Source organism: Myotis daubentonii, chromosome 12 (genome assembly GCF_963259705.1).
Source record: "Myotis daubentonii chromosome 12, mMyoDau2.1, whole genome shotgun sequence".
In the NCBI taxonomy this organism is placed as follows: Eukaryota; Metazoa; Chordata; class Mammalia; order Chiroptera; family Vespertilionidae; genus Myotis; species Myotis daubentonii.
The window spans coordinates 65948551-65972239 of NC_081851.1; the positions used below are offsets into that span (position 1 = coordinate 65948551).

Below are 23689 nucleotides of genomic sequence, written 5' to 3' on the forward strand. Positions count from 1 at the left end.
TCCCTAAGTAGGACTTTTCTAAACAACAATCAAATGCCTCTCAGAGAGGGTCACTGGAGCCCATATGGGGCCTTTGTAGAAATGAGACACAGATTGGTGCCAAACAGCTGGGAGTAGGACCCAGTCTGGACTCCGGTCCCTTCTCACCCCTTGCCCGGACATCCTGGAGCAGCACCAACCCGGCATCTTTCTGCAAAACCTGCAAGCTATACTCAAAAGTTGTGAAAGGAAAAAAAAAAAAAGCCCATGTGCTCACTGTGTCCTTTCTCCTGATCTCTTGTATCCGTTTACCTAGCCTTAAATGAATACAGTGACTTACTAGGACTGCTACCATTACCACGAATCACCTTCATCAGCCACGGTAGTGGGGATGGTGCCATAACCCAGTGGCTACCTCTGGCCAGCAAGGATAGGTTGCTAATGGGGCAGGCCAGGCCCACCCGTCCATCATTTATTTAGTTGGTAAACATGTCCCAATACCTAGGACATTCCAAGTACCATGCTACACTTTGGGAATGCAGTGTCAGAACTCGAGAACTTCCATTGAGGTGGTAGAGACAGAGTGCAATTCTTTGGGAATTCGTTGAGGCAAAGTTCATCTCCATTCCTAGCCTCATCTCCTCAAACATCCTGGTGGTGACTGGTCCAGGGTCCAGGTGAGGGGCTGTGCTGGGAGGTTGGGAGACCTGCAAGAGGGAGATAGGGTCCATGCGTCAAAGCTGCTTATCTTCTCGTTGGTTGGAGTTCCTCACCAACATGTCACCTGCTCTGCAAAGCAAGGTACCATGTTTCTTTTGAGGAAAAAACTCAGTTGCTGGTGGGCACACCAAAAGGACTTCCCAGACCCATGAGACGTTGGAGGAATGACCTAAGGGCCAATTTCAGACACTGGCAGCATTTCTGGGGGCCTCATGAGGGGTCATCCTTCTAGCTAAAGTACAGGCTGCAGGATTGTTCTTGCTTTCAGTTCTGTGTGATGAGGCCAACCCTGGGGACAGCATGCCCTCAATGGGGTGCTGGTTCTCAGAAGACCCTAAGGAGGCACCTTCTTCCACCTGACCCAGCACCACTCCGCAAAGCCACTGCTGGGAGCCCTCACTCCAACTCCTTCCCCGTGTAAACGCTTTGCCAGGGTGTTAATGTCCCATCATCCCCTCAGCTTTGACCAGGCTGGTGTAAGAAACGGCCACGTGTAGAACAGCTCTTCTCGGTAAAATCATCATGGAAGACACTGCCCATGCAGCCACTCAGTGTCCCTCATAGAAAATTGAATTCAGTTAACGCCTCCAGAAGTTCAGGCCAGGAAATGTTTCTCTCCCCTTAACCTCAATTGCTTCCCCCTTCCTGCTTCAGTGTCTGGGAAGACCAGCATTAAGTAATGGGTTCAATTAGAGCAGCTTCTCTTAGCTCAGGTTCCCAGCATTTTAATCTCCTCTCACTCCCCGCCCCCCTCCCAACCCCACACATGTACATTCAATGGTCATATTTTCTTAGTCTCTTCCTGGAAGCAGATGGGGAAACATACCTATGGGGCTGAATTGACTCATTCAGCAATACTTCTCCTGAGGGACTCCCAAGTGCAAAGCATGGTGGGGGGGAAGCAAACACTGCTTTCAATCCAATCACGAATGAAGAGATAAATGCAAGATACCCACACGAGGTATCAACCCTCGGGAGTAATTAGCACCACAGAGGCCCCGGGGAGGGAGTATCACCGTGGCCCGGAGCCATCAGGAGAGGCTTCCTGACAGAGGTGAGCTGGGCACTGGGTGGGAACTGTGACTAGCAATCTGAGTGCTTTGCAGAGCCAGGCAGATGTGTCCCTCAGCTCCTGGGCACTGGATAATTCCTCCTTTGTTTGGACCAGGGACGAGGCATTGATGCCACCCAGCTTCAGAGACTTCTCAACCAGGAATTCCTGAAAGGTAAGGACCTGCCGTTCCCAACGTCATCCCCACTGCCGAGCCACCCCATGTCACCCTCCCTGACCCTTCAGTCCCGCCCGTTCTGCCCCTCAGGACCTCCAGCGGACACCTTCTCTCTGGATGCGTGCCGGGGCATCGTGGCGCTGATGGATGTATCCTTTGCCGTCATCTCCCAGCCCTCCCCATCTGCTCTGTGGGCCTCCCAAGGAGTCTAATGAGATGTTACAGAACCCTTTCCCTCAGTATTCTCTCTTCTTCTTGGTTCTGAGAGCTCACCAAAGGGCCCGGGTTTCTGTGGATTCTAGTCTAACCCCCTAACTCTCCAAAATATTGGTAACTGTAGTGCCCTAGCTGGTTTGGCTCAGTGGATAGAGTGTTAGCCTGTGGACTGAAGGGTCCCAGGTTTGATTCCAGTCAAGGGCACATGCCAGAGTTGCGGGCTCAGTCCCCAATAGGGGGTGTGCAGGAGGCAGCCGATCAATGATTCTCTCTCATCATTGATGTTTCTATCTCTCCCTCCCTCTCCCTTCCTCTCTGAAATCAATAAAAATATATATTTTTAAAAATAGCTGCAGCAACAATGACAATAGTTACCATCTGTCAAGCAACTACAGAAGCACTGAGACTTGTGGAGAAGTCCTCAGTCTGTACAGCAGTTGGACCCCAGGGGCAGATGGGAGACAGGGTCGGCCATCCAGTGACTTGTCCAGTTTCCATAGTCACGTGGCAGAGCAGGGAATCAAACCCAGGTCTCCTGCCTCCCCTCCTGGCTTCTTTCTCTGATGAGCCATGTGGGCCCCTCCCCTGGCAGACAGGAAAGACCATCTTCCGGTGTGCATAGCCCCCAGCATGCCTGTCGCGCTCCCCTCGGTGTGGGTGGTCTCCTGGGAGGAAGACAGACCCTGCTCTTTCACTCCTAACAGGACTTGATTGGGAATTTGAAGGTCATCGCTGTCAAACAAGAGGGCTTCTTGATGAAATCATAAATCAGGCCCCGTCTCTGGCAGCAGATGAATCAAAATGGCCATAGCATCCCCTCAGCCTGGAGCAGGTAGCCCTGGAGGAGTCACCACCCCCAGCAAAGCAGGCGGGTCTTTTCTACCCTTCCTCCTACTCACACTCCAGGCCCTCAAGATCCATTCTTTTCTTGTCATCAGTTCTCATGAAATCCATCATATGGAATGGCTAGGGCTGGTTTTAAGACATCCATTCGCATGCCCACGTTCACGTCTCGGGCTGTTTCAGGAGTTGCCATGACCCCCTCAGGCTTGTTCCCACTCAACTGAAGGTTGTGGTTGGGGCTCTCTCTCTTCCCCTGGATGCAAGAGATGTTGGCCTCCCCTTTCTCAGGGCTTTCTTCTCCTTCCAATTCTCCATTTCGCCTTGTAAAATAAATCTAAGCCAGGTCCCTTTCAGACGCAGCAGGAGCCAGCTGGCGTGAGGCCCAGTCCCCATCCGTGTCACTAGTTGAAGGATGGAGCGCTTGTTGGTGGGACCTGCGGCCCCTCTGCTCAGTGCACGCTGGACTGGTTAACTCTTAACTCCCGGCAGCTGAAAGTGAACGGGCAGCTCGACGAGGAGGAGTTCTCCAGGCTGTGGAGCCGACTCGTCTGCTGCCAGGTACCGGCATGTTTGCTTTGGACTAGCACTCTTGTTCCATCCCATTTAGCAGATCGTAGTGGGCGCTTTCTCCTGCGCCCGGGTTGAGGGGTGCAAAGAAAAGGAGCCTCACCAGGCCTCAAAGAGAACTCCCATTGTGTTTGGGGAGACATACATGTGTCACCAGAAGGCAGTGCCCGATGGAGTGGCAGGGTGAGGATCACTCTTGGAGGGTGGAGAGAAAGGGCCCGCCGTAGAGTGTAGCTAAACCACCAGCTATCCTTGCCCCCACATCCCTCCCCTGGCACACGGCCGCATCCCCAGGCTGCCAGTTCATCTCCTTCCCTGCCCCTCCACATGCTGGAAGGTACATCAAAACCACAGATGTGTATGGCCATCCCAGTGCTCAGGACAAACTCTAACCTCCTCAGAGCTGTGCTCCAGATCCTCTGAGTTTTGAGCCTCCTTTAGGGTCCAGGAGAGGCCCTTCCACTCGCTCCACGCATCCCTGCAGACCCCAACTAGGAGACTCCTTGCTCGTCCTCCCTGCACTCCCAGCCTGGGCAGCGCCCACCCACCCTGGGAGTCCAGCTCAGACACTATATCCCTGCAGGGCCTCCCTGGGGGTCTTGCCCACCCCCAAGGCCCTGTGAGTTCTCCCCCCAGCTCCTAACACTTGAACTTGCAGCAGGAAACTAAAGTCCCTGTGTGTGTGGCTGTCCCAGGTTATCACCTGATCTCCAACTTGGGTCATTTGGGGTCTTGCAGGCACTGCAGTGGCTGACATGCCCCCCATTAGGTTGTGGGGTCCTCCAGGGCTCGGGCTCCCTCATAGCCATCTTCCTTCCCCACTGCCTTCCTTAGTGTCTAGCACACAGTAGGTGCTCAAAGTGCTAAACAAATGACCAAACTATGAATTACTGAGTGAGTGAGGGGATGAATACCTCTCTGAGAACACTCTATACTTGGTGGTTATACTCACCAACAAAGCCAGGTAAGGCCAGAAAGGGTGCGTAAGCTGCTACCTCCCACTGACTGTCTTCTGAAGTCGGCCTCAGACACACCAGCTGGGGTCCCACGGCCTGCATGCTTAGCCCAAAGCAGTCCCTCCCCGGCCTGGGCGTGCTTCCTCACCTGTGAAGTATAGGGCAATCAGGGTTAGTGTGTGAATCAGGAGAGGCTGAACCATGCTGGAGAGGGAGAGCCCCCTGTAGAGATTGGAGTGTTGGGGTTGCTATGGCCTGGGACCGTGCTTGGTCCTGGACACAGCCCTCGCCTGCCTTGGTGCTCCCTGCACTCGCTCACTATGTGCAGGGCACCCTCCCGGCACATTATAGATATCTGCGCATTTACTCCTGGCAACTCACCTGGGAGCCAGGCCCTTGGGCCCGTGCTGCCGATGGGGAAGCAGGCCTGGGAAGAGGCAGTAACCTGCCCAAGGTACACGCCGCCGGCCGTAAGCCAATCTGTGCTCTTCATCACCCCGTGCAGACTCTTTCGAGAGCTCCGCAGCTCCCCAGAAGGCAGCGAGCTGCCTGAGTGTCAGGAGCCCAGTGCGGGGTGAGGGAGAGGAGAGAGCAGGCTGGGAGAGGGGGTTGGGGAAGAAGAAAACCCCCTAGCCCTGCAGCTGGAGGTCAGAGTGCGCAGCCTCCCTGTCCCCCGTCCCCCGTCCCCTGCTGGGTGCCCTGCCTGCCTCTGAGCTGAGCCTCCAGGGATGGCAAAGGGATTTGCGGGACCTCCCTCTCCCAGGATGTCCTCTTCACGATGGGCCCTGGGACTCACACAGGCTCCTGGCCTCTTTCCCATGTCAGAGCGTTTTCCAGAACACCCAGAGGAACACAGGCGTTTTCCTGAGCTCGGATTTGTGGAGGGCCATAAAGGATACAGGTAAAGCAGGGACCCTCTGAGCCCGATGATGGAGGGTGGCAGCGTGTGTGTGTGTGTGTGTGTGTGTGTGTGTATGTGCACATGTGCACGTGGCACACCCCTCACGGGCTGCAGGCAAGGCTGGTGCAGCGGAGCGGGCAGTCAGGACCAGCAGAGCTGTGGCTTCATAGCCTCCCCTGGTTTACACCAGCCTCTGGGGCCTCCAGCTCTGGGCTCAGACTCTGCTTCCTTTGCCTGAGTTCTCACGTGCCAGTCAATGCTGCCGGCTGCCTTCTCCCCAGCACAGCTCTAACTGCGAGAGGGTAAGCCACATGATTGAAACCCCACCACCACGCCACCCTCGGGGACTCTTCATCTTGGCATCCGGGCCGTCGGGGTTAAACACCCACGGGCAGGCTGGTGCACTCGCCACAGAGGGTTTGGGGCTAAACGAAATCAATGGCATCTCTCAGCTGCAAGGAGGCAGAGCTTTCAGCCCTGGGCTAAGGAGGCAGCCCTGCAGGAGCGCCTGGTGGTCGGGCAAGGACTTGTACTCATGTCATCTCATTCGATGGTCTCCATGACTCTGAAACTGGGAAGGGTGGGAATCGCCATCTCCACTGTGCCATGTGGGGAACGGCTCGCACAAAGGTTAAGTCAGGAAACCTGTGGCCCAGACTTCCTTGCAGGGGTCTCCGTCGGCAGCGAGCTGCTGGATCTCGTGGCCCTCAGGTACAGCGACAGCGCCGGCAGGGTCAGCTTCCCCAGCCTGGTCTGCTTCCTGATGCGGCTGGAAGCCATGGCAAGTAAGTGTCACCTGGGGACATCCTGGAGACCTTCGCAGTGACCAGAAACCCAGGAGGGGACCAGGGATGCACTCCTGCACCAGCCTGGGCAGTGGGCGGCCTGCAGTCCTGCCCCAGGAGCTGTTGCCCAAGAGACAGCCAACGCTAGCCTGTGTACTGGTGTCATCGGCTGGTGTCCCCATGCTCTTCTGCACCCTTTTCTCTCCAGGAGATCCCCTATCCTGGGCTCCCGTCTCTTCGTCACCCTGTTTACTCAGTGCTCCTTCCAGGGTCACGGCCAAATCACTGGGTCCCTCTCCAGATTGTGTTTATAGTTTAAACCTGCTCTGTAGTCATGTGGCGAATGACTTGGTCTCTGCAGGAGGAATTGCACACGCCAGCAAATAGCTGGGGGCAGGAGGTCTTTCCCCAGGCTGCAGAAACTCAGCTCTGTAGGCCAGAGGTTTGACGCTTTTTAGCAGCATACCCCTTTGTTGTAAATGAAATCTTATGTGAAACCCCAAGCTACAAAATAGCTCAAAATGGACCTGCCGTGGTTGAGGTAGCAGTGGCATCTGGCCTCAGCTCTAATCCTTACACCGCCCTGCCTTGTGGCATCACTGTAAACCCTACCGCTCTGAGCTAGATGATTCATGTTAAGATGGTGAGAACAGCCCTAGCTGATTTGGCTCGGTGGTTAAAGTGTAGGCCCACGGACTGAAGGGTCCCAGGTTTGATTTCAGTCAAGGCATGTACCTCGGTTACAGGCTCAATCTCTGGCCCTGGTTGGGCGTGCGCGGAAGGCAACTAATTGATGTGTCTCTCTCACATTGATGTTTCTCCCTTTCTGTCTCTACCCCTGCCTTCCACTCCCTCTAAAAATCAATGAAAAAAATATCCTCCAGTGAGGATTATCCAAAAAATAAAAAGATTGTGAGAACAGAGCCCTGGGAGGGTAAATGAAAAGCCTCAGACATAAACCTGTTCCAGAGAGTTCTCAGTTGGATGAGGGAGGTTTGTTCCCCAAACGATGCCCGGGAAATACTTCCGAAGACAAGCCCACATGCCCCACGGCCAAGTGAGGAGACGCATAGTGCAGGGAGACGAAGAGGGAGAGAGGCATGTGGGCCGGAGCAGCCAGAGCAGTTTCGAAGACTTGAGCCCGAGCTGTCCCTGGAAAGAGAAGAGAAGGGGAGCCAAAGCATCCCCGTGGAGAGGGAGGGAGTTTCTCTGGCTTCACACAGAATCTCCGCACTTGCTTTTATACGGGCCTGTCCTGATTCCTCTCCTCTCTACCGTAGAGACTTTCCACAACCTCTCCAAGGATGGAAAAGGACTCTACCTGACAGAAGTGGAGGTGAGCCGCCTTGCCCTCCCAGAGATAGGACCAGCCCAGCCCTCCTCTCCTCCCCAGATTCCAGGGGCATTTTTCTCCCTGAGGATATCGAACAGTCTGTCAGAGGCCAGCCAAGCTGCCGGCCCCCCTGCCTCCAATTACTGCCTTTATATATTGCTGGCTGCCAAGGCTGCTCTAGGAGCTTGGCAGACATTTTATTTTTTTCCGATAGCTTAATAAAGCAGAGGATTATGTGGAAGTCATAAATCCAAGCGGGAACTGAAGCACACCTGCTGAGCTCACTGTACATTAAACGTCCTCCCATTGCGTTTTGGAAAGAACCTCCTGGCCCAGCCAGCTGGTCGACCTCAGCTACCCTCCCACTGCCTGGCAGTGCGGGGAGTAGCAGGAGATACGCTGTGACAGGGGCGGGACCTCCTGCTTGGATTGGAATTAGCTAGAAAGGGTTGATGAGACTAGCCAGAGATCTTTCAAGGGAGGAGGGTACCATTTGCCCTGATCTGTGTGAAGCTCATGAATGTAAAGACTGGTTGTGATGAGAATGCTTATTTCCTAGTGGATGAACTTGGTCATGTACAACTGAAGCAAGGAACAGAGCAGACCCCAGAGACCAGGTAAGACATGGCAGCTTTAGAATCATTTCTTCTTGGGGCCCAATTCCCCTTCTCCTGCCCACAAGACCCTCTCCCTAGGAGCAGCCTCAGAGGTTAAGGAGCCCTTATTTGTGTAAGCCACGGGGGACCTGAGGTTTTCAGGCCAGTGCTGCAGGTTTCATCCAAGTCATGGAGACCAGTGGGCATTCATGAAAGAGAATGGCCTGAAAGTCATGAGTGAGGGAGTTAGAATCTGTTTTTTAAATCAATTTACTTTTTATTGAGATATGATTGATAGTTAACATTGTGTTAGTTTAGGTATCTAACAATGATTTGATATATGTATATATTGTGAAATGGTCACCACAATAAGTTTAGTTAACAACTGTCACCACACATAGTTACAGATTTTTTTTGTTATGATGAGAACTTTTATGATTTACTCTCTTAGCAACTTTCAAATATACTAAATGTTGTTCATTATAGTCACCACACTGTACATCCTCAGGACTTATCTATCTTAGAACTGGAAGTTTATACCTTTTGCCTACTCCAACCTGCACCTCTGGAAACGACCAATCTCTTCTCTGTATCTATGAGTTCAGTTTTTCTTTTGTGTAGAATTGTAGAATTGCTGAATCATATGGTAGTTCTAGTTTTAATTTGGGGGAGAACCTCCATACTGTTTTCCATACTGGCTGCATCAATTTACGTTTCCACCAACAATGCACAAGGGTTTCCTTTTCCCTACATTCTGTACAACACTTATCTCTTGTCTTTTTTATAATAGTGATTCCAACAGGCAGGTGTGAATTGATATCTTATTGTGGTTTTGATTGGCATTTTCCTGATGTTTAGTCATGTTGAGCAACTTTTCATGTACCCATTGGCCAATTGTATATCTTCTTTGGAAAAGTATCTATTCAGATTTTCTGTCCATTTTTAATCAATTGTTTGTTTTTTCTACTGAGTTATATGAGTTCTTTATATATTTTTTATATTAACCCCTTATCAGATATTTAATTTGCAAATATTTTCTCCTATTCGGCAGGTTGCCTTTTCATTTTTGTTGATTTCTTTTGCCTGCACAGAAGGTTTTTAGTTTGATACAGTCTCTCTTGTTTATTTTTCCTTTTGTTGCTTTTGCTTTTGGTGTCCATTCAAACAACTCATTGTCAAGACCAATGTCAAGAGGATTATTCCCTATGTTTTCTTCTAGGAGTTTTATGGTTTAAGATCTTATGTTCAAGTCTTTAATCTACTTTGAGTTGATTTTTGTGTGTGGTATAAAATAGGGGTCTGGTTTGATTTTAGAATTCTTAACTGAAGTTGCAATGAGGTAAGGCAATCACTCATCACAGCAAACATTAATGTGTGGAGCAACAGAAATGATCAGACCTTGGGGAAGTGAAAGTTGGGTCCAGCCCCAGATCTACCATTGCCTCACTATGTAGCTTTGGATGCATCACAGACATCTGTAGACATCAGCGTCTATTTCTCTAGCATGAGTGCGCTGAAGAATTAACACCCATGTAACATTTTCTTTTACGTTTTTACTTTTCAGAGAACAGACCTACAGATACATAGTCTACATCCCACCCTACTACAGCAGAAGCCCCTGCAGAGTCTGATAGAATATTCCGGAACTGGGGAGCTCAATATTTTGTGCTTCCATTGTTGGACACCTTCAGGTGTTAGGTGTTCTTTATCTAGCGGCAACAATCTACTTCCCTGGAACCTTCTATCCATGCTTCAAGCTCTACTCTCTGGACCACTGTAGAAAAATAGACTTGGATATGCCAGACCTTCAAATACTTTGCTGCCTACCCCAAAGCCTCTCTTCTTTCATTATCTCTGATGGTTCTTAACTAGGGCCTTTTGGTGACCATTCTCTGCATGCCAACGTCCCTTAGGAGCGTCTAGTCCCCTGTGCAGCAGACATGTAACCAACACATTCTGGGGTCCTATTCTTTTTGTCAACAGCATTTATTTAATCTCCCAATCATGTACCTTGAAATTAAGACACAGACATGGTCTCTATAAAGAAATAATGTTTTAGCATAAACATTTCCTGATGAATACCTGGTGCTTACTAATGAACAGACGTCAACAAACATTGCAGAGATTCAAGTTAATTAGATTCAACTATATTTTCCTGAATTCCCCTTTCAGTCCTTTTTAAAAATAGAACACTTGATCATTTCCAATTTGCCTGATTCCTATCTCCATCTGCATGATTTCCAATATCAGGAATGATTCTTCAATTGTATCTTTAAGCTAATTTTGCATGTAGGACCTAAAGCTTGAACTTTTGAAATAACTGAACTCTCAATTATCCTTTCTCCCATAAAGGGTCTCAACTCCCTCTGCACTAATTTTTTCACACTTCCTGTTCCTTAAGATTATGTCAGAAGGAAGTATAATGTAAGTTGCGTGGTTATGTGTGTTTCAGTAATGCCTGTCATCACCCTAAGAGTGCTCCCCCGACTTCCCTGTTAATCACAGCCCTCTGCCATCACATTAAAGCATATCCACTCACTCTTGGCTCATGGGTTGCTTCGCAGAATTGGAGGCAGGAGGATGAATAAATCCTGCCTCCAAATCTACAAACCCACACCTTCCTCCCATTATGCTAGAGGGCATGTCCCTCTGAGGATGTCCTGGATCTAATTACCTTCCACTTTCTCAAGGGTTTGATTGAATGAATGCTCTCCTCCGACTTCTGAATACCAAACCTCTCTCTCTCTTTCTTCTGGAGCCTTCTAATTCCAATTTAAACGTGCTTCCCTCTTAAATTTCCAGCCACAACTCCATCTCTTTCCTCTCTTTACAGAAAAACACCCATTGAGAGCCAACTGTCTCTACATCCTTTCCTCCCACTTTCTCCTAAAGTTGCTTCAATTCAGATTTCTCAGACATCATCTCTCCCGGCCTTTTGCATTGGCTCCCTATCTGATTTCCTATGTCCACCCATATCCCTCAAATCAGTTTCCTACAGTCTGAGCACACTTTAAAAGATTCAGATCCAAACACTGAACTCCCCAGGTAAAAATCCTTCAGTGTTTTCCAATTGATATTCAGGAAATGTATGGAATCACGAACATGGTCTGCATCGCCTGGCCCCTGCCCTCCCATCTCACCACCCCTGTGTCTCTCCTCATTCCTGCACTCTACTTCCACCACCACAGCATCATTTTATTTCCTTTCGTGTTTTATTCTTTTCCCAGCCTCGGGGCCTTTGCCCTTACTGTCTGCTCAGCCCGGGGTGAGTTACCTAACTCCTAAGAGTTCAGGTCTTAGCCCTATTGGGTTCCCGTGTTATTTACTCACATATCACACTTCCCCAATCATAACATTCAAAACACGTTTTCATTGTTGTTGCCAACTTTTTCCCTTTTTAGAGCTTTTTTATGATGCAACCCACACACCATACAGGTATAGGGTTCGATGCTTTTCGGTATAGTCACAGTGCTGTGCAACTGTCACCACAATGTAATTTTAGAATATTTTTCATCACCACAAAAAGAAACCCCATGCCCATTAACAGTCACTTCGTAATTTTGCCTGATACCTCTGGTGCTAGGCAACCTCTATTCTACTTTCTGTATCTGTATGTAATTGGAATCAAGTGATATGTGGTCCTTTGTGACTTCTTTCACTTAGCATGGTATTTTCACGGTTCATCCACGTAATAGAATGTATCAAGACATCATTTCTTTTTGGTGTCAAATAATATTTTATTTTTGTCAACATACCGTATGTTATTCATTCATTCATAATTTGATGGACGTTTAGGTTGTTTCTACTTCATGGCTTATTGTGGATAATCCTGCTATGAATGTTCGTATACAAGTTTTTGCATGGATGTATGTTTTTATTTCGCTGGGGTGTATGCCTAGGAGTGGAATTTCTGGGTCCTATGGTAACTCTATATGTAACATGTTGAGGAACTGCCAAACTGTTTTCCAGAGCGGCTGCACCGTTTTCACATCCCCACCAGCAGTGAATGAGAGTGCATTTCTCCACATCCTCCACAGCACTTGCTGTTGTCCATCTTTTTTACGATGGCATCCTAGAGGGTGTGAAATGATATCTCATGGTGGTTTTGATTTGCAGGTCACTGGTGGCTCGTGATGTTAAGTATGTTTTTGGTGCTTGTTGGCCATTAGTATAACTTCTTTAAAGAAATATCTATTTAAATCATTTGTCTGCTTTAAAATTGGGTTATTTGTCTTTTTGTGACTGGGTTGCAAGATATATAGAGAGGGGTAGGCAAAAGTAAGTTTACAGTTGTGAGTATACAAAAGTTTATTCTTGTGTTATGATTAATTGTTGTATTATAACTGTAAACATATTTTTGCCCAGCCCTGTATTCTAGTACAAGTCCCTTGATCGTGTTTGTGATTGCAAAACTTTTCTCTCATTCTTCATGTTGTCTTTCAAGTTTTTTGGTGATATTGTTTACAGAACATGAGTTTTTAATTTGGAAATGCAAATTATCTGTTTTCCTTTTGTCACTTATACTTTAGGTATTGTATCTAAGAAATCACTGCCTACCCCCAAGATCATGAATATTTACTTCTATGTTTTACTTCCAACATTTTTATAGTTTATCTCTTACAGTTAGATCTTTGATCCATTTTGATGTAACTTTGTATATGATATGATGTAGTATCCAACTTTATTGTTTTACATGTGTGTATCCAGGTGTCTACTTTTGTTCAAAAAGACTACTCTTTGCCCCATTGTATTGTCTTAGCACCCTTTCCAAAAATCAGTTTATCATAATGTAAAGATTTATTTCTGAATTTTAAATTCTATTCCATTGTTCTACATCTATCCTTATGCAAGCAATACAATGGGCTGGTCACTGTAGCTGTCTAGTAAGTTTTGAAATCAGGAAGTGTGAGTCCTCCAACTTGGTTTTCCTTTTTCAAGATTGTTTTGGTGATTTGGGGTTCCTTGAATTTAATATAAGTTTTAGGATCAGCTTGCTAAATTCTTCAGGGGGAAAAAAAGGCAGCTGGGGTTTTTATAACAATTGCATAAATCTGCAGATCAATTTGGGGATATCACCATGTTTGCAATATACGATATACGGTTTTCTGATCCATGTATGTGAGATGTCTCTCTGTGGGTTTTTTTTTTAGATCTTCCCTAATTTCTTTCAAAAAATTTTTGTTTATAGTGTAGAAATTCTGCACTTTCTTTGTTAAATTTATTCCTAAGTGTTGTATTCTTTATGATGCTATTACAAATAATTTTAGTTTCAGATTGTTCATTGCTAATGTATAGAAATAAAATTAATTTGTGTATATCGATCTTACATTCTGCCACTTTACTGAACTCATTTTTTAGTTCTAGTAGTTTTCAAGGGATTCCTCGGGATTTTGTATAGACACAATTATATCATCTGCAAACGGAGAGTTCTATTTCTTCCATCCCAATCAGGGTGGCTTTGATTTATTTTTCTTGTTCAATGTCCTGCCTAGAACTTCTAGTACAACTCTTCCCAGCACTCCTTTACTTTGATGCTACAGAGTTCAAGTTGCTTTCTTCCAGGATCTTCATCACACCCAGTTAGGAAAAAGACTCCCACTGTTGGCCAGCATTCAGCCCAGAGAATGCCCTCTCCTCACTCATCTGGTCCTCTGTGCAATGAAGCAGCCACTGGAACACGGAAAGGCCTTGTCCGATGAGCTATGTGAGCTTCTGCCCAGAGCCTGGGGCGCTGAAGGCCCTCAACAGTCTGCTTTCCTCCAGGTCACTCCCCACAAGCTGTGTCAACAAGCTTCGATCTGCCCTTGGACTCTCCAGGCAAGCTGTGGTGTCCACCACTGTGAGCCCACCTCTGTCTCCCTCCTTCAACCACCTGTTGCCTCTGCCTTAGTAAGTGAAGAGGTAGAAGTGTGCAGCCAGACAACACCTCTTCCTCCCCTACCATCAGGCCTGTTTCTTTTCAACAAAGCATGCACCTCCATGGCCACACATGGGCAATGCTTCTGTGAAAAATCTTCAGAGCTATCAAGTTCATACTTTTAAAAAATGACTCCCAAAACACTCAGAGCATCCATAGATGGTCCTTGGACATTTGAGACTATGTTGATTTTAATTGGTTTCCATCTAGAGGTTTAATACACTGCAAGTCACACCTGCTGAGAGTTTGTCCAACTAATGTCATGTACATTCATGTGGATCTACTGTCAACGTGGCGGTACAGCGTCTTATTCTAACAACGTTAGTAGTTATAACAGTTTCCCACTGCGCAGAAATAAGGTGTGGGAGCAACATGCCAGCTTCTGCTACTCTGCATGAAGGTAAAATGTGCCAGCAGCAGCCCTGATCCTGCTGATTTACCAACAGCCCAACCATGGTGTCACTGGAGTGGGCTAGCTTCTCTCCTAACAAACCCGTCTCTCCGTCCTTCAGACCAACGGAGTGCTTCTCAAGAGTTGGGTGTCTGGACTCGCCTCTTTGGTGTGAAAACTCCTCCCTCCTTTGGCAGACAAACACCTGTTGGTGAGCGGGTACCTTTCAAACCCAGGATGTCCAGCTTCTGGAGCTGGATTTTAAAGAGAAATGTATCCACCTAGGGATACATGACATGGGCCCTCCAAGGGCATGAACCAAGAAGGAGCAAGTTGGAATCCAGGAAAAAGGCGGTCCAGCCGTCCAAGGACCAGAGCTAGGCAGCTGAACAAGGGAGCAAGAGGCCCCGTGAGGAGCAGGAAAAGGGACCCCTGGGGAGAAAGGAACCAGCAGTTCTATCTGACCGCAGCGTAATCATGGGGAAATGGTGTTCAGATAGATTTTGAAATTCGGCTGGAGAGCTTAGAAGAATTATTAGGATAATAATGTAGTCTAAGCGGATTTTTAAAATGAGGTTATTATTAATTCCTGGAAGAACAAAGAACTATAGAAGAAAAGTAATATGATCCCAGAGTATTTCTTCACTCAGCAGTCAACAGTACATATATAATTGTAATAAAGCAGAAATGGGATATTGATTTCACCAAAAAATGTGACATAAATCTATTAGAGAATGTAGGGCGCGAAGGCACAGGTATGCAAGTGGGCGAGGAGCATCCCAGCCCCATCTTCCATCATCCGTCAACAGGCATTTCCCATTAATAAGCCAGGGTTAACCACGGGAGCATATTATTAAGAAATATGGAGGTCGCCATCAGAAGAAAGAGTTCGGAAAGAGGGATTCAGGGTAGGAACGGAACAGGGGGCTGCGTCCTTCCTTCCTGCCTTATAATACCAGCTGCATGTTTAACTTAAGTACTTGGGCTGGATTTTTATGAAAAATAAGTCAACAAACTGGCAAATAGTCCGAGACTCCAGAGAAGAGGAGAAAGAGCCAGGCTGCTTTGCCACATGGGCGGCAGTTGACTGATGATAGTTGTAGAAGAAATGTTTATACAGGAATGTCGTTTTAATCCAAGAAATGTAGCCATGGAAAAGCCACCCTCTTACAGGAGGGCAGAGCCCGCAGATGGGAGCTCAGCTGGAACAGAGGGCAGAGCTGCCTTTGGTCTTAGCCCTTACAGCCCATGGTGGGGAGGGGGTCGGGGAAACATCTGCTCCCCAACTTCTCTCCATTTCGCTGCAGACACTCGGGTGCTAAATAGGCTGTGGTTTGCACTCAGACAGGCAGAGTAGGTAGGTAGGTGCCTCCGGGGATCTCTGAAGAATGAGGTGCTGACATTCGCATCCATCGGGGAGCCCTGGGCATGATGGGGCTGGTCCAGCCTTACCTGCAGGTGGTATATGTGCTCCCCCTGCTGGTGGTCCCGAACAGTGTTCATGGGAATGGGGCTGGGTCTCTGCAGCCACTCCACAGAAGGAAAAGCTCTCCTCTCGCTGGGCTTCTGTGTCTGAGCATCTGTGTCTTCCTCCAGGACAGGCTCCCAGTGATTGCTCAGACCCTGCCCTCATTCCATGCTGCCCCCGGGACTGTGATGCAAATGGCATCTGCCTTCTGGCGATGCAGTCACAGCTGCCTTCCAGGAGCTGGGCTGGGTTGCCTTCCAACGGGTCCAGCTCGGTAGCCCTGAGGTCACAGAACAGGTCACCTGAGAGTTTGGGAACACCAGCCAGGAACCTTCTGGACAATGAAGCAGACGTTCCATTTGGGAAAGGAGGGGAGAAGCTGCACCTCGGTCCCCTCCCACCAGTCCACACATTTCTTAGAAAAGCCAGAATGAGCCAGTCGCCTACCCACAAGGTGCTGTGGGTGACCTGGGATCAATCCACCGGGTGTTAGCAGAATAATCATACTCTCCAGGGTCTGAATCTGGAATGTTTCACAGCCAAATGGCAAAATAAAACATGGTTCCCGCAAAGGTCTTGGACTCCATGGCGAGTAGGATCTTAGTTCCGGATAGAAAATACATTTGGGGAAGGAGAAACCCAGCCAGCGAGGCAGGCACCTCCCTCCCTCCTTATCCCTCAGCTTGTCATCATGTCTCTCCCAGAGATCATGGCCCATAGAGCGCAGAAGAGATTCCAGCCAGTGACCAGCCAGACCCCACTCGGGAAAATCTGCAGTTAGAGAACTCATCCCCGGAAGCGTCTCCCGCGTGGGAACCCTCGCAGTTCTGTGTGTCAGGAGGGCAGGAGGGCGGGCCTTCCTGAGTGTGACCTTGCTGGCCAGATGCCCTCAGGAGGCAAAGGTGTGGGGAGGGAGGGAAGTGCCATTATGCAAACTCCCACGCTCAGGAGCCAGGTCAGCGTTCCGAAGTGGACACATCCTTGTACAAGGGACAGACACACAGCCGACTAACCTGCATCGCACAGGGACTGTTGCAAAGCGTCGCAGTCATTCGGTGATATAGCAGCATCAGACACAGCGAAGCCAGACCAGGTCACGTTGCCTCCAGGCCCTGAGCTTGGCTAACCAGGACAGATGGCCATGGTCAGCAGTGTGGGCTTTGCAGGCAGTCAGAGCCCAAAGACCCGGAGTCCTGAGCTGTCAGGCTGCCTCCTTACATAAGCTTTTCTACACACAAAGCACCAGTACTGACAGGTCAGCACAGTCTCTGCTAAAAAGGGAAAGCCGGGAAGAACAAATGAATCATTTCTGGCAGGATTCGGAGATGAACCTCACCTGAATGCGCAGGTAGGTAGTCCAACACACACCATTCCTGCACACTTCCCTGCTCGACCACATACCGCCCCAGGCCTGCCTGGGCCCTGAAGACAAGGAGGGCAGAATTCTGCAGACCTGGGGTCAGCCGTCAGCAGCCCAGGGTCGCCATGCCCCCCTCCGCGCCAGTGGGGTTGGTGTCCACAGGATGCAGAGCAGGGTCCTATCTTCCAGGGCTGAGCTCAGGAGCCAGCGCTTTGGTAACGTCACTGAACAGTGGAAGTGCTCTGGGTGGCGATAGATGAAATGCCTAATGAATTCAAGCTTGCGGCCTGCAATGCCCAGAGCCCCCCACCCGCCTCACCCCAGCCACACCGCTGCCTGGGGCATCTTCCAGATCTCTTCCTCCCAGCTCCCAGCTCCCTCCTCCCCTTCCTCCCAGCTCCCAAAGAACTGGTGTCCTGGTTGATTTTTACCTCTAAACAAGCTAATTAAGCAATAATCCTAGAAGAATCCATCACTCTGACAACTTGGTGATGAACCATCCCCAAGCCGAGCCAAAAGTGCTTAATATCCCAGCAGAACGGTCAATAATGAGTACGGCAGCAGCTGCAAACAGGTGATGGCTGTATCTGAGAAGGCAGATGCAGAATGGCTATGGGCCCTCCCTTACAGCCGGTGGAGGGCAGTGGAGAGGAAGGTGGATTGGCTTCCGGCTGCACAGACTGGGATATCTCTAACCAGATTCTAGATCGTAATTCTGAGACCATCGGGTGCCCCAAGACAGTACCTAAGGTTATGAACAACTCTGGACCAGGGCAGAAGGGCCAAATGACAGAAGGCTGGACACGGAGGCATCATTCTCCAACTTGACAGCGGTGTCCACTGTACAGCTGCTGCGCTGAGAGGAGCGACCGGCGATGATACAATGACTGCCTTTAAGAGAACAATTTCAAGCCCAGACGGATACATCTCTTTCTTTTCCACATGTAGACTGTAATCTTAAACACCCCCGTTCCTGAAGATTTACTTTCTTCAGTGCTAGGAAAATAGTCCCTTAGAGTCCCCAAGCTGGAGGTGGCCAAACACTGCCCCCTGGTGGTCACAGTGGTTGCAGCTTTGAAGCGTCCACCTTCCAAAGGTTCCTTCCCACCTAAGCATCCAGGGAGGTCCCCAGCAGGCCCGCCCGCCGCCCCGCAGAGCATGCCCCCTCGGAGCTGCCATGTCTGGGAACTGCCCCGCCAGCTGTCTGACTCCGTCTCTGCCTGAATTCTGGTCTCATTTCTGCTGTTTTACATCAAGAGTGGGTGGCGTTGGCCGATCCTCTGGACGAAGGGGAGAGAAACGGAACCCCCGGCTGCGCCTCCCTGACTTGGTCATTGACGTGCCCTGTCAGCTTACGTCTGTAAGAGTCTCCCATTGTGTTCCGCCACCGAGATAAGAAAGTAGCATCTAGTCCGTGCTCCGTGGTGTTAGGGGAATGCGTGGCTGCACCTATGGCGTGTGAAGATGGGGGCGTGGTGGACTGCATGGAACCCTGGGCCTCAGGTTCAGGTCCCGGCTCTGCCCCCATCCTGCTGGGTGTGGCCGGGAATGGCCCTCTCTTTCTGGGCCTCCTTCTTCACTAAAATGGAGGAGCTGAACTTGACGATCTCTGAGGTCCTTGCCACGTCACACACTTGGAGAGCCAGGTCCTGAGGATTCGAACCCACAGTCGTGATTAAGGGGCAGCAATTCGCCAGGAAAGGAGCCCCTAGCAGTGCAGCACCAGCAGCTCTGACTGGGAACCGCGCTCTGTGGAAGTAAACCAAACACTGCTCTCCTCCCTCGCTCAGCCTGGGAGCCGCTGCTCCTTTTAGGAGGCCGGTGACAACGGAAATGCAAAAGCCCCTTCACTCGCCCCAAGTTGGCCCTTGGCCTTGACATTGCCGTGGGGAGGTGGGATCAGGCCACAGCGCCGCTGCAGAGGGTGATGAGACAGTGCCACCTGGTGGCCACTCCCACCAATCACAGCTTCGCAGCCAGCCTCCCATGCTCCCGATGGCAACATGGGCAGCATGAACCACCCTGTGAGGATCGCAGAGCCTTGGGTTGTGGTCTCAGCCTTCCAGTTGCCTCTCTGTCTCACCTTCGTTTCTTCAAATAGGAGTTTGGCCCTTAAGTCCTCCCCTTGCAATCGCCCTCCGTGTCTCTGCCGTGGCTCACAGTGAGTAGTCAGGGATCCTAGGCCCACATGCTGGGCCGGATATCCAGGCCAGGATGGTGCAGCACGCAGCTCACTCATGTGGGCTCCCCGAGGGGGGTACAGTCCTGCCACACATTTGCCTCTGCACGGCTGTGAGACGGGACCACATGGCTTCGTTGGCTGCAGGTTTCATGCCAAGGCCTGCCGCCCTCCTGGCTCCAGGTGCTGCGAGGGAGAAGGTGACAGAACCAGCCAGAAGGCAGCCCGTGGAGTAGCTTTGTGTTCATCTGGCTTCACGCACACTGGGTACTAGGATCTACCCTATTGGTGGGCTCCATCGGGCCCATTGTTCCCAGCATCTCTTCTGCGCCTTCTCCTCGCAGTGAGGCAGATGCCCTGTGGGTGCTCTCGGGCAGCAATTCCCAAACGAGACCCCTGGGAGAGCTTGGTGAAGACAGAGGCTCCTGTCCTCCTCACAGATTCCAGATGAGCAGACTGGGGAGGGGGCTGGAATCCGCACTTAACAAGCTCCCCAGAAGGCCCGATGCACCCATGGGCGAGGAGTGGGGAGTGAGGGCTGCCTGGCCTGGGGTGGGGGAGGGTGCTTCATGCTAACAAGCTCCTCTCTGCCCCAGCGCCCGAGGACAGGTCAGTATTGATACCTGGTTTCTGAAATGAAAATCAAACAGGGCGCATGGGTCTGCGTCATGGGTGATGAGGTGGTAATGGCTCTACAGAGGCAGAATTGATTCCTGTGTGTCACTGAGGATGGGCTCTGGGACGCGGCCCCCTGCCTGGCAGCCCCTCCGGCATATTCTCTGAACGGAAGGTATTTCAGACTAGGGCGTGCCAGAGGGAATCCCTGCTGGCTCAGGAATAAGGGCACCCGACTTTCAAGTGCCCACTATATGCCAGGAACTGTGCCCCGCTGTCTCCAATCCCTACTGTCTCTTGCAAGGATGAACTCCACGGCTCTCAGTTGAGGCAACTGCGGGTCTTGCCCAAGGCCACACGGATTCAAGGAGCAGAGTGGGAATTCAGGGGCAGGTGGGTCTCTGCCCACGGGCCCCTGTGGCCGGGGGGAGGAACCAGCTCCTGGCTCAGGCCCCTGCCAGAGGAGGGCCATGCCGGTCCCTCGAAGGGCTGGCCATTTGCTGCCCTGGTGGCTGGGTCAGCACAGCCCGGCTGGAGGGGCAGAACCTGGGCCCGGAGGCCCCGGAAGTGCCTCAGACCAGATTCCTCCCTTCCTCCTTTCACTGAATACACTGCTGAGTGACAACTATGAGCCGGGCAATCTCTGAGGTCCTTCCTACAAGGCAGTGTAAACGCCCTGGGAGAGAGATAAAACACACACGCTCTCCAAGCCTAAGGGTGAAGATGAAAAGTTTCCTTGATCATGGTTCCCAGGGATGGCGCCTTCCTCCCAGGCTCCACCCTTTGGACCCACATTTCTGTGCCCACCTTCGTGGGGGCAGGAGGTTTACTTGGAAAGAGCTCCGATAACTTGCAAGAGGACTTGAGGGCTGGGCTCTTGTCCTCAGTTTCTGTCCAGAGCCGATCCAGAGCAAACAGGGTGCTCCCTGACTCCCCTGAGCCTCCCCCGTCGTCGTCCCCCCGTCCTCCCCGCCAGGCCCCCACCCCGGGAGCAGCTTCAGAGTTCTCTGGGGAAGCAGAGATGCTCAGACAAGCACGAGCTTAACTCCAAACAGAAACAGTTCCAATCTTAGCTTTGCTGTTTCCCTGCTGTGACCTCGGGAAGTTACTTGACATCTCTGAACCTTCCTGTCCTCTGTTTAATGGAAAAATTAAATCTCGATCTAACATGGTTGTTGTAAGGATGGGGGAAAAAAAATGACCCAAGTAATGTTTCTGGACACATAATAGCAGCACCTCTTTATTTAATGCAGGTTATTAGGTATCTCGGCTTTAAGTGAAGTAATCCCTGTAAAGCATTAGGACAGTGCCCGGTGAAAACTCCACATCCAGTAACTGTTATCTTCATCCTCATCATGTATCAGCCTCTTGAATCCATTACATTTCCTCCTTCTGACCACCAGGTGGCAGCATGAGGTCATGGACCCGAGCCCTCTTTCTCTAGGTCAGTGGTTCTCAACCTTCCTAATGCCGCGACCCTTTAATACAGTTCCTCGTGTTGTGGTGACCCCCAACCATAAAGTTATTTTCGTTGCTACTTCATAACTGTAATGTTGCTACTGTTATGAATCATAACGTAAATATCTGATATGCAGGATGTATTTTCATTGTTACAAATTGAACATAATTAAAGCATAGTGATTGATCACTGAAAGAATAAAAGAATATTACAAACTGCACAGGCCCAGCTGCCAGGCCTAGCTGACTGTTTTATCTCAACTCCCTAGGCTTCCCCCACTAGAGATAGGAACAGAGGGAATGACGCCCTCCCCAAGGCTATTACAGGAGATAGCCCCAACAAAGGATAGGTTGAGTAAACCCAGCTTCAATCAACCTTGAGAGGAACAGACTGTAAGGAGTGCCTTATCCCTATCAAGACACAAACAATTTCTTTCTCCTCTTACCCTCCTGCATGCAACCCCTCCCTGATGTGTAATTTTAGCATATAATTAGCTGAAAAACCCCTTGCTGGGGGCACAACTCCTCTGCTCTTGTGTGAGTACGGGTTGGGCCCCAGCGCGCTGGAATAAAGAATAAAGCCTCTTGCGTTTTGCATCAAGTGACGTCTCCTGCGGTTGATTGGGGTCGCCGTCGATCTGTGGGACAGAGTGAGGGTCCCGCTTCGGGGGTCTCACATTTGGGGGCTTGTCCGGGATTAGACGACCACCCCTCATCCGCGGAGCCGACCTTGGAGGTAAGAAGGGGTACCCCGAGTTGTTTGTCTTTGTCTTGTGTTTGTCAAGTGGTCTGGATTTGAGTGCGCGCTTTTGGTTTGGCAGCCGTTCGGCAACTCGTGAGAGTGGCCGAACAGTGGTCGGTAGACGTGCCTGGAGGACCACAGGTTGCAGCCCTGGGGGACGCCCCAAGGGTAGAGGAGGAGTCAAGGGACGCCTTGAGCCCCCATTTGGGGGGGTGTAAAAGCCCCCATTTGCTTTGTTTTCAGTTTTTCTTACGCGGGGTCGGAAGGCTGTTTTAGGTGTCTTTGTTTGTTTGGTGTCTGTGTTCTTTTGTTTGATTTTGTGGACTCACTGGACGGACGCTATGGGACAGACTCAAACTACTCCTTTAAGCATTATGGTCATTTTAAAGTCAAGGGCTGGGTCAAACCTGCTTGCCAGCCTCAGGTGTGGTTTTCCAGAACTGCTGAGAACTTGGGACCTTGAAGCTTACTGAATTTAAATGATAAAAACTTATGTCTTGCATTTTTTAAGGTTATTCTTAAAAATGTTACTGATTGAGAAAAACTGTGTTGTGGTAGCTAAATGCCTTTGCTGAATGAATGTCTGGTGAAAGTGTGCGAGTGTGGAGGGAGGGGGCCTGCCCTCTCCTCTCCTTTGTGTGGCTCCGCAACTTTGGTCAGGCGGGTACCTGAGTGAAAATCTGTGAAAACAGGTCACCCCTCCCTTGTCTGTCTCTCGTCACCGATCATCATGAGGTTGGGATAAAGTAAACCTGCTGCTCTTAATTACATGTTAAAAAAGATTTTTTAAAGGGATACAATAGAGATTGTGAAATTAAAATAAATGCTAAAACATTGAGGAAGCATGAGTGAACAGCTGTTTGTTTGTGTGGAACTAGCCAATTTGCTACCAAGAGAGGGGCCGTCGGCAGGGAAAGCAGACCAGAAGTTTTGTTGATTTTTACTTATCTGCTGGACTCAAGGCCGCAAGCTGCTAAGCTCAGTAAGTTTCTCTCTGCCCCGTTTTGTTCTCTTTAACCCTTCCAAGACTAAATTAGACGAATACAGTATACTTGAAATTGCATAAGGATGGAAGCACCTGGTCTTAGTAATCTAAGAAATACTGGCTGTTTACTTTATGGTAATCATTAAAGGGTTGAGGTTTCTAAGAATAAGGAATTACTGAGTAGAAGGTCTGAGGCATGGTTATGCATTTTTTTAAGGACATAGAAAGAAGGTTTAAAGGATAATTTGAAAGTATAAAATTTAGAAAGGTTGTGTATGTGATAAGAAGGAGAAGAGAAATGTTGAAAGAAAATTAATCAAATGATACAGGCCAGTAGGTCAGAAAAAGTAAATAACTTACATTCTGCCTCCCTAAACAGAGGGTAAATAGTTATGCCAAAGTACTTAGGAAAAATGATAAAAGAAATCTAACAGTTACAAGGAAAATCA

At 49.6% G+C, this 23689-nt stretch overlaps 1 protein-coding gene across 2 annotated transcripts in view; it reads left to right on the forward strand.

The window, feature by feature from the left end:
- Positions 1 to 15035, forward strand: part of CAPN13 (calpain 13) — a 68144-nt gene extending 53109 nt beyond the window's left edge. Inside the window, exons 16-23 of one of the 2 annotated variants that reach the window (XM_059660237.1) lie at positions 1868 to 1925; positions 2019 to 2077; positions 3477 to 3545; positions 5336 to 5411; positions 6068 to 6196; positions 7477 to 7532; positions 8089 to 8146; positions 14555 to 15035. In XM_059660237.1, the coding sequence (XP_059516220.1) occupies positions 1868 to 1925; positions 2019 to 2077; positions 3477 to 3545; positions 5336 to 5411; positions 6068 to 6196; positions 7477 to 7532; positions 8089 to 8115 (474 nt within the window). In that variant the 3' untranslated portion in view covers positions 8116 to 8146; positions 14555 to 15035. Of the gene's footprint in view, positions 1 to 1867; positions 1926 to 2018; positions 2078 to 3476; positions 3546 to 5335; positions 5412 to 6067; positions 6197 to 7476; positions 7533 to 8088; positions 8147 to 9689; positions 10735 to 14554 lie in introns of those variants that run through there. The other variant, XM_059660236.1, reaches the window with a different exon arrangement.
- The last annotated feature ends 8654 nt before the right edge of the window (positions 15036 to 23689 follow it).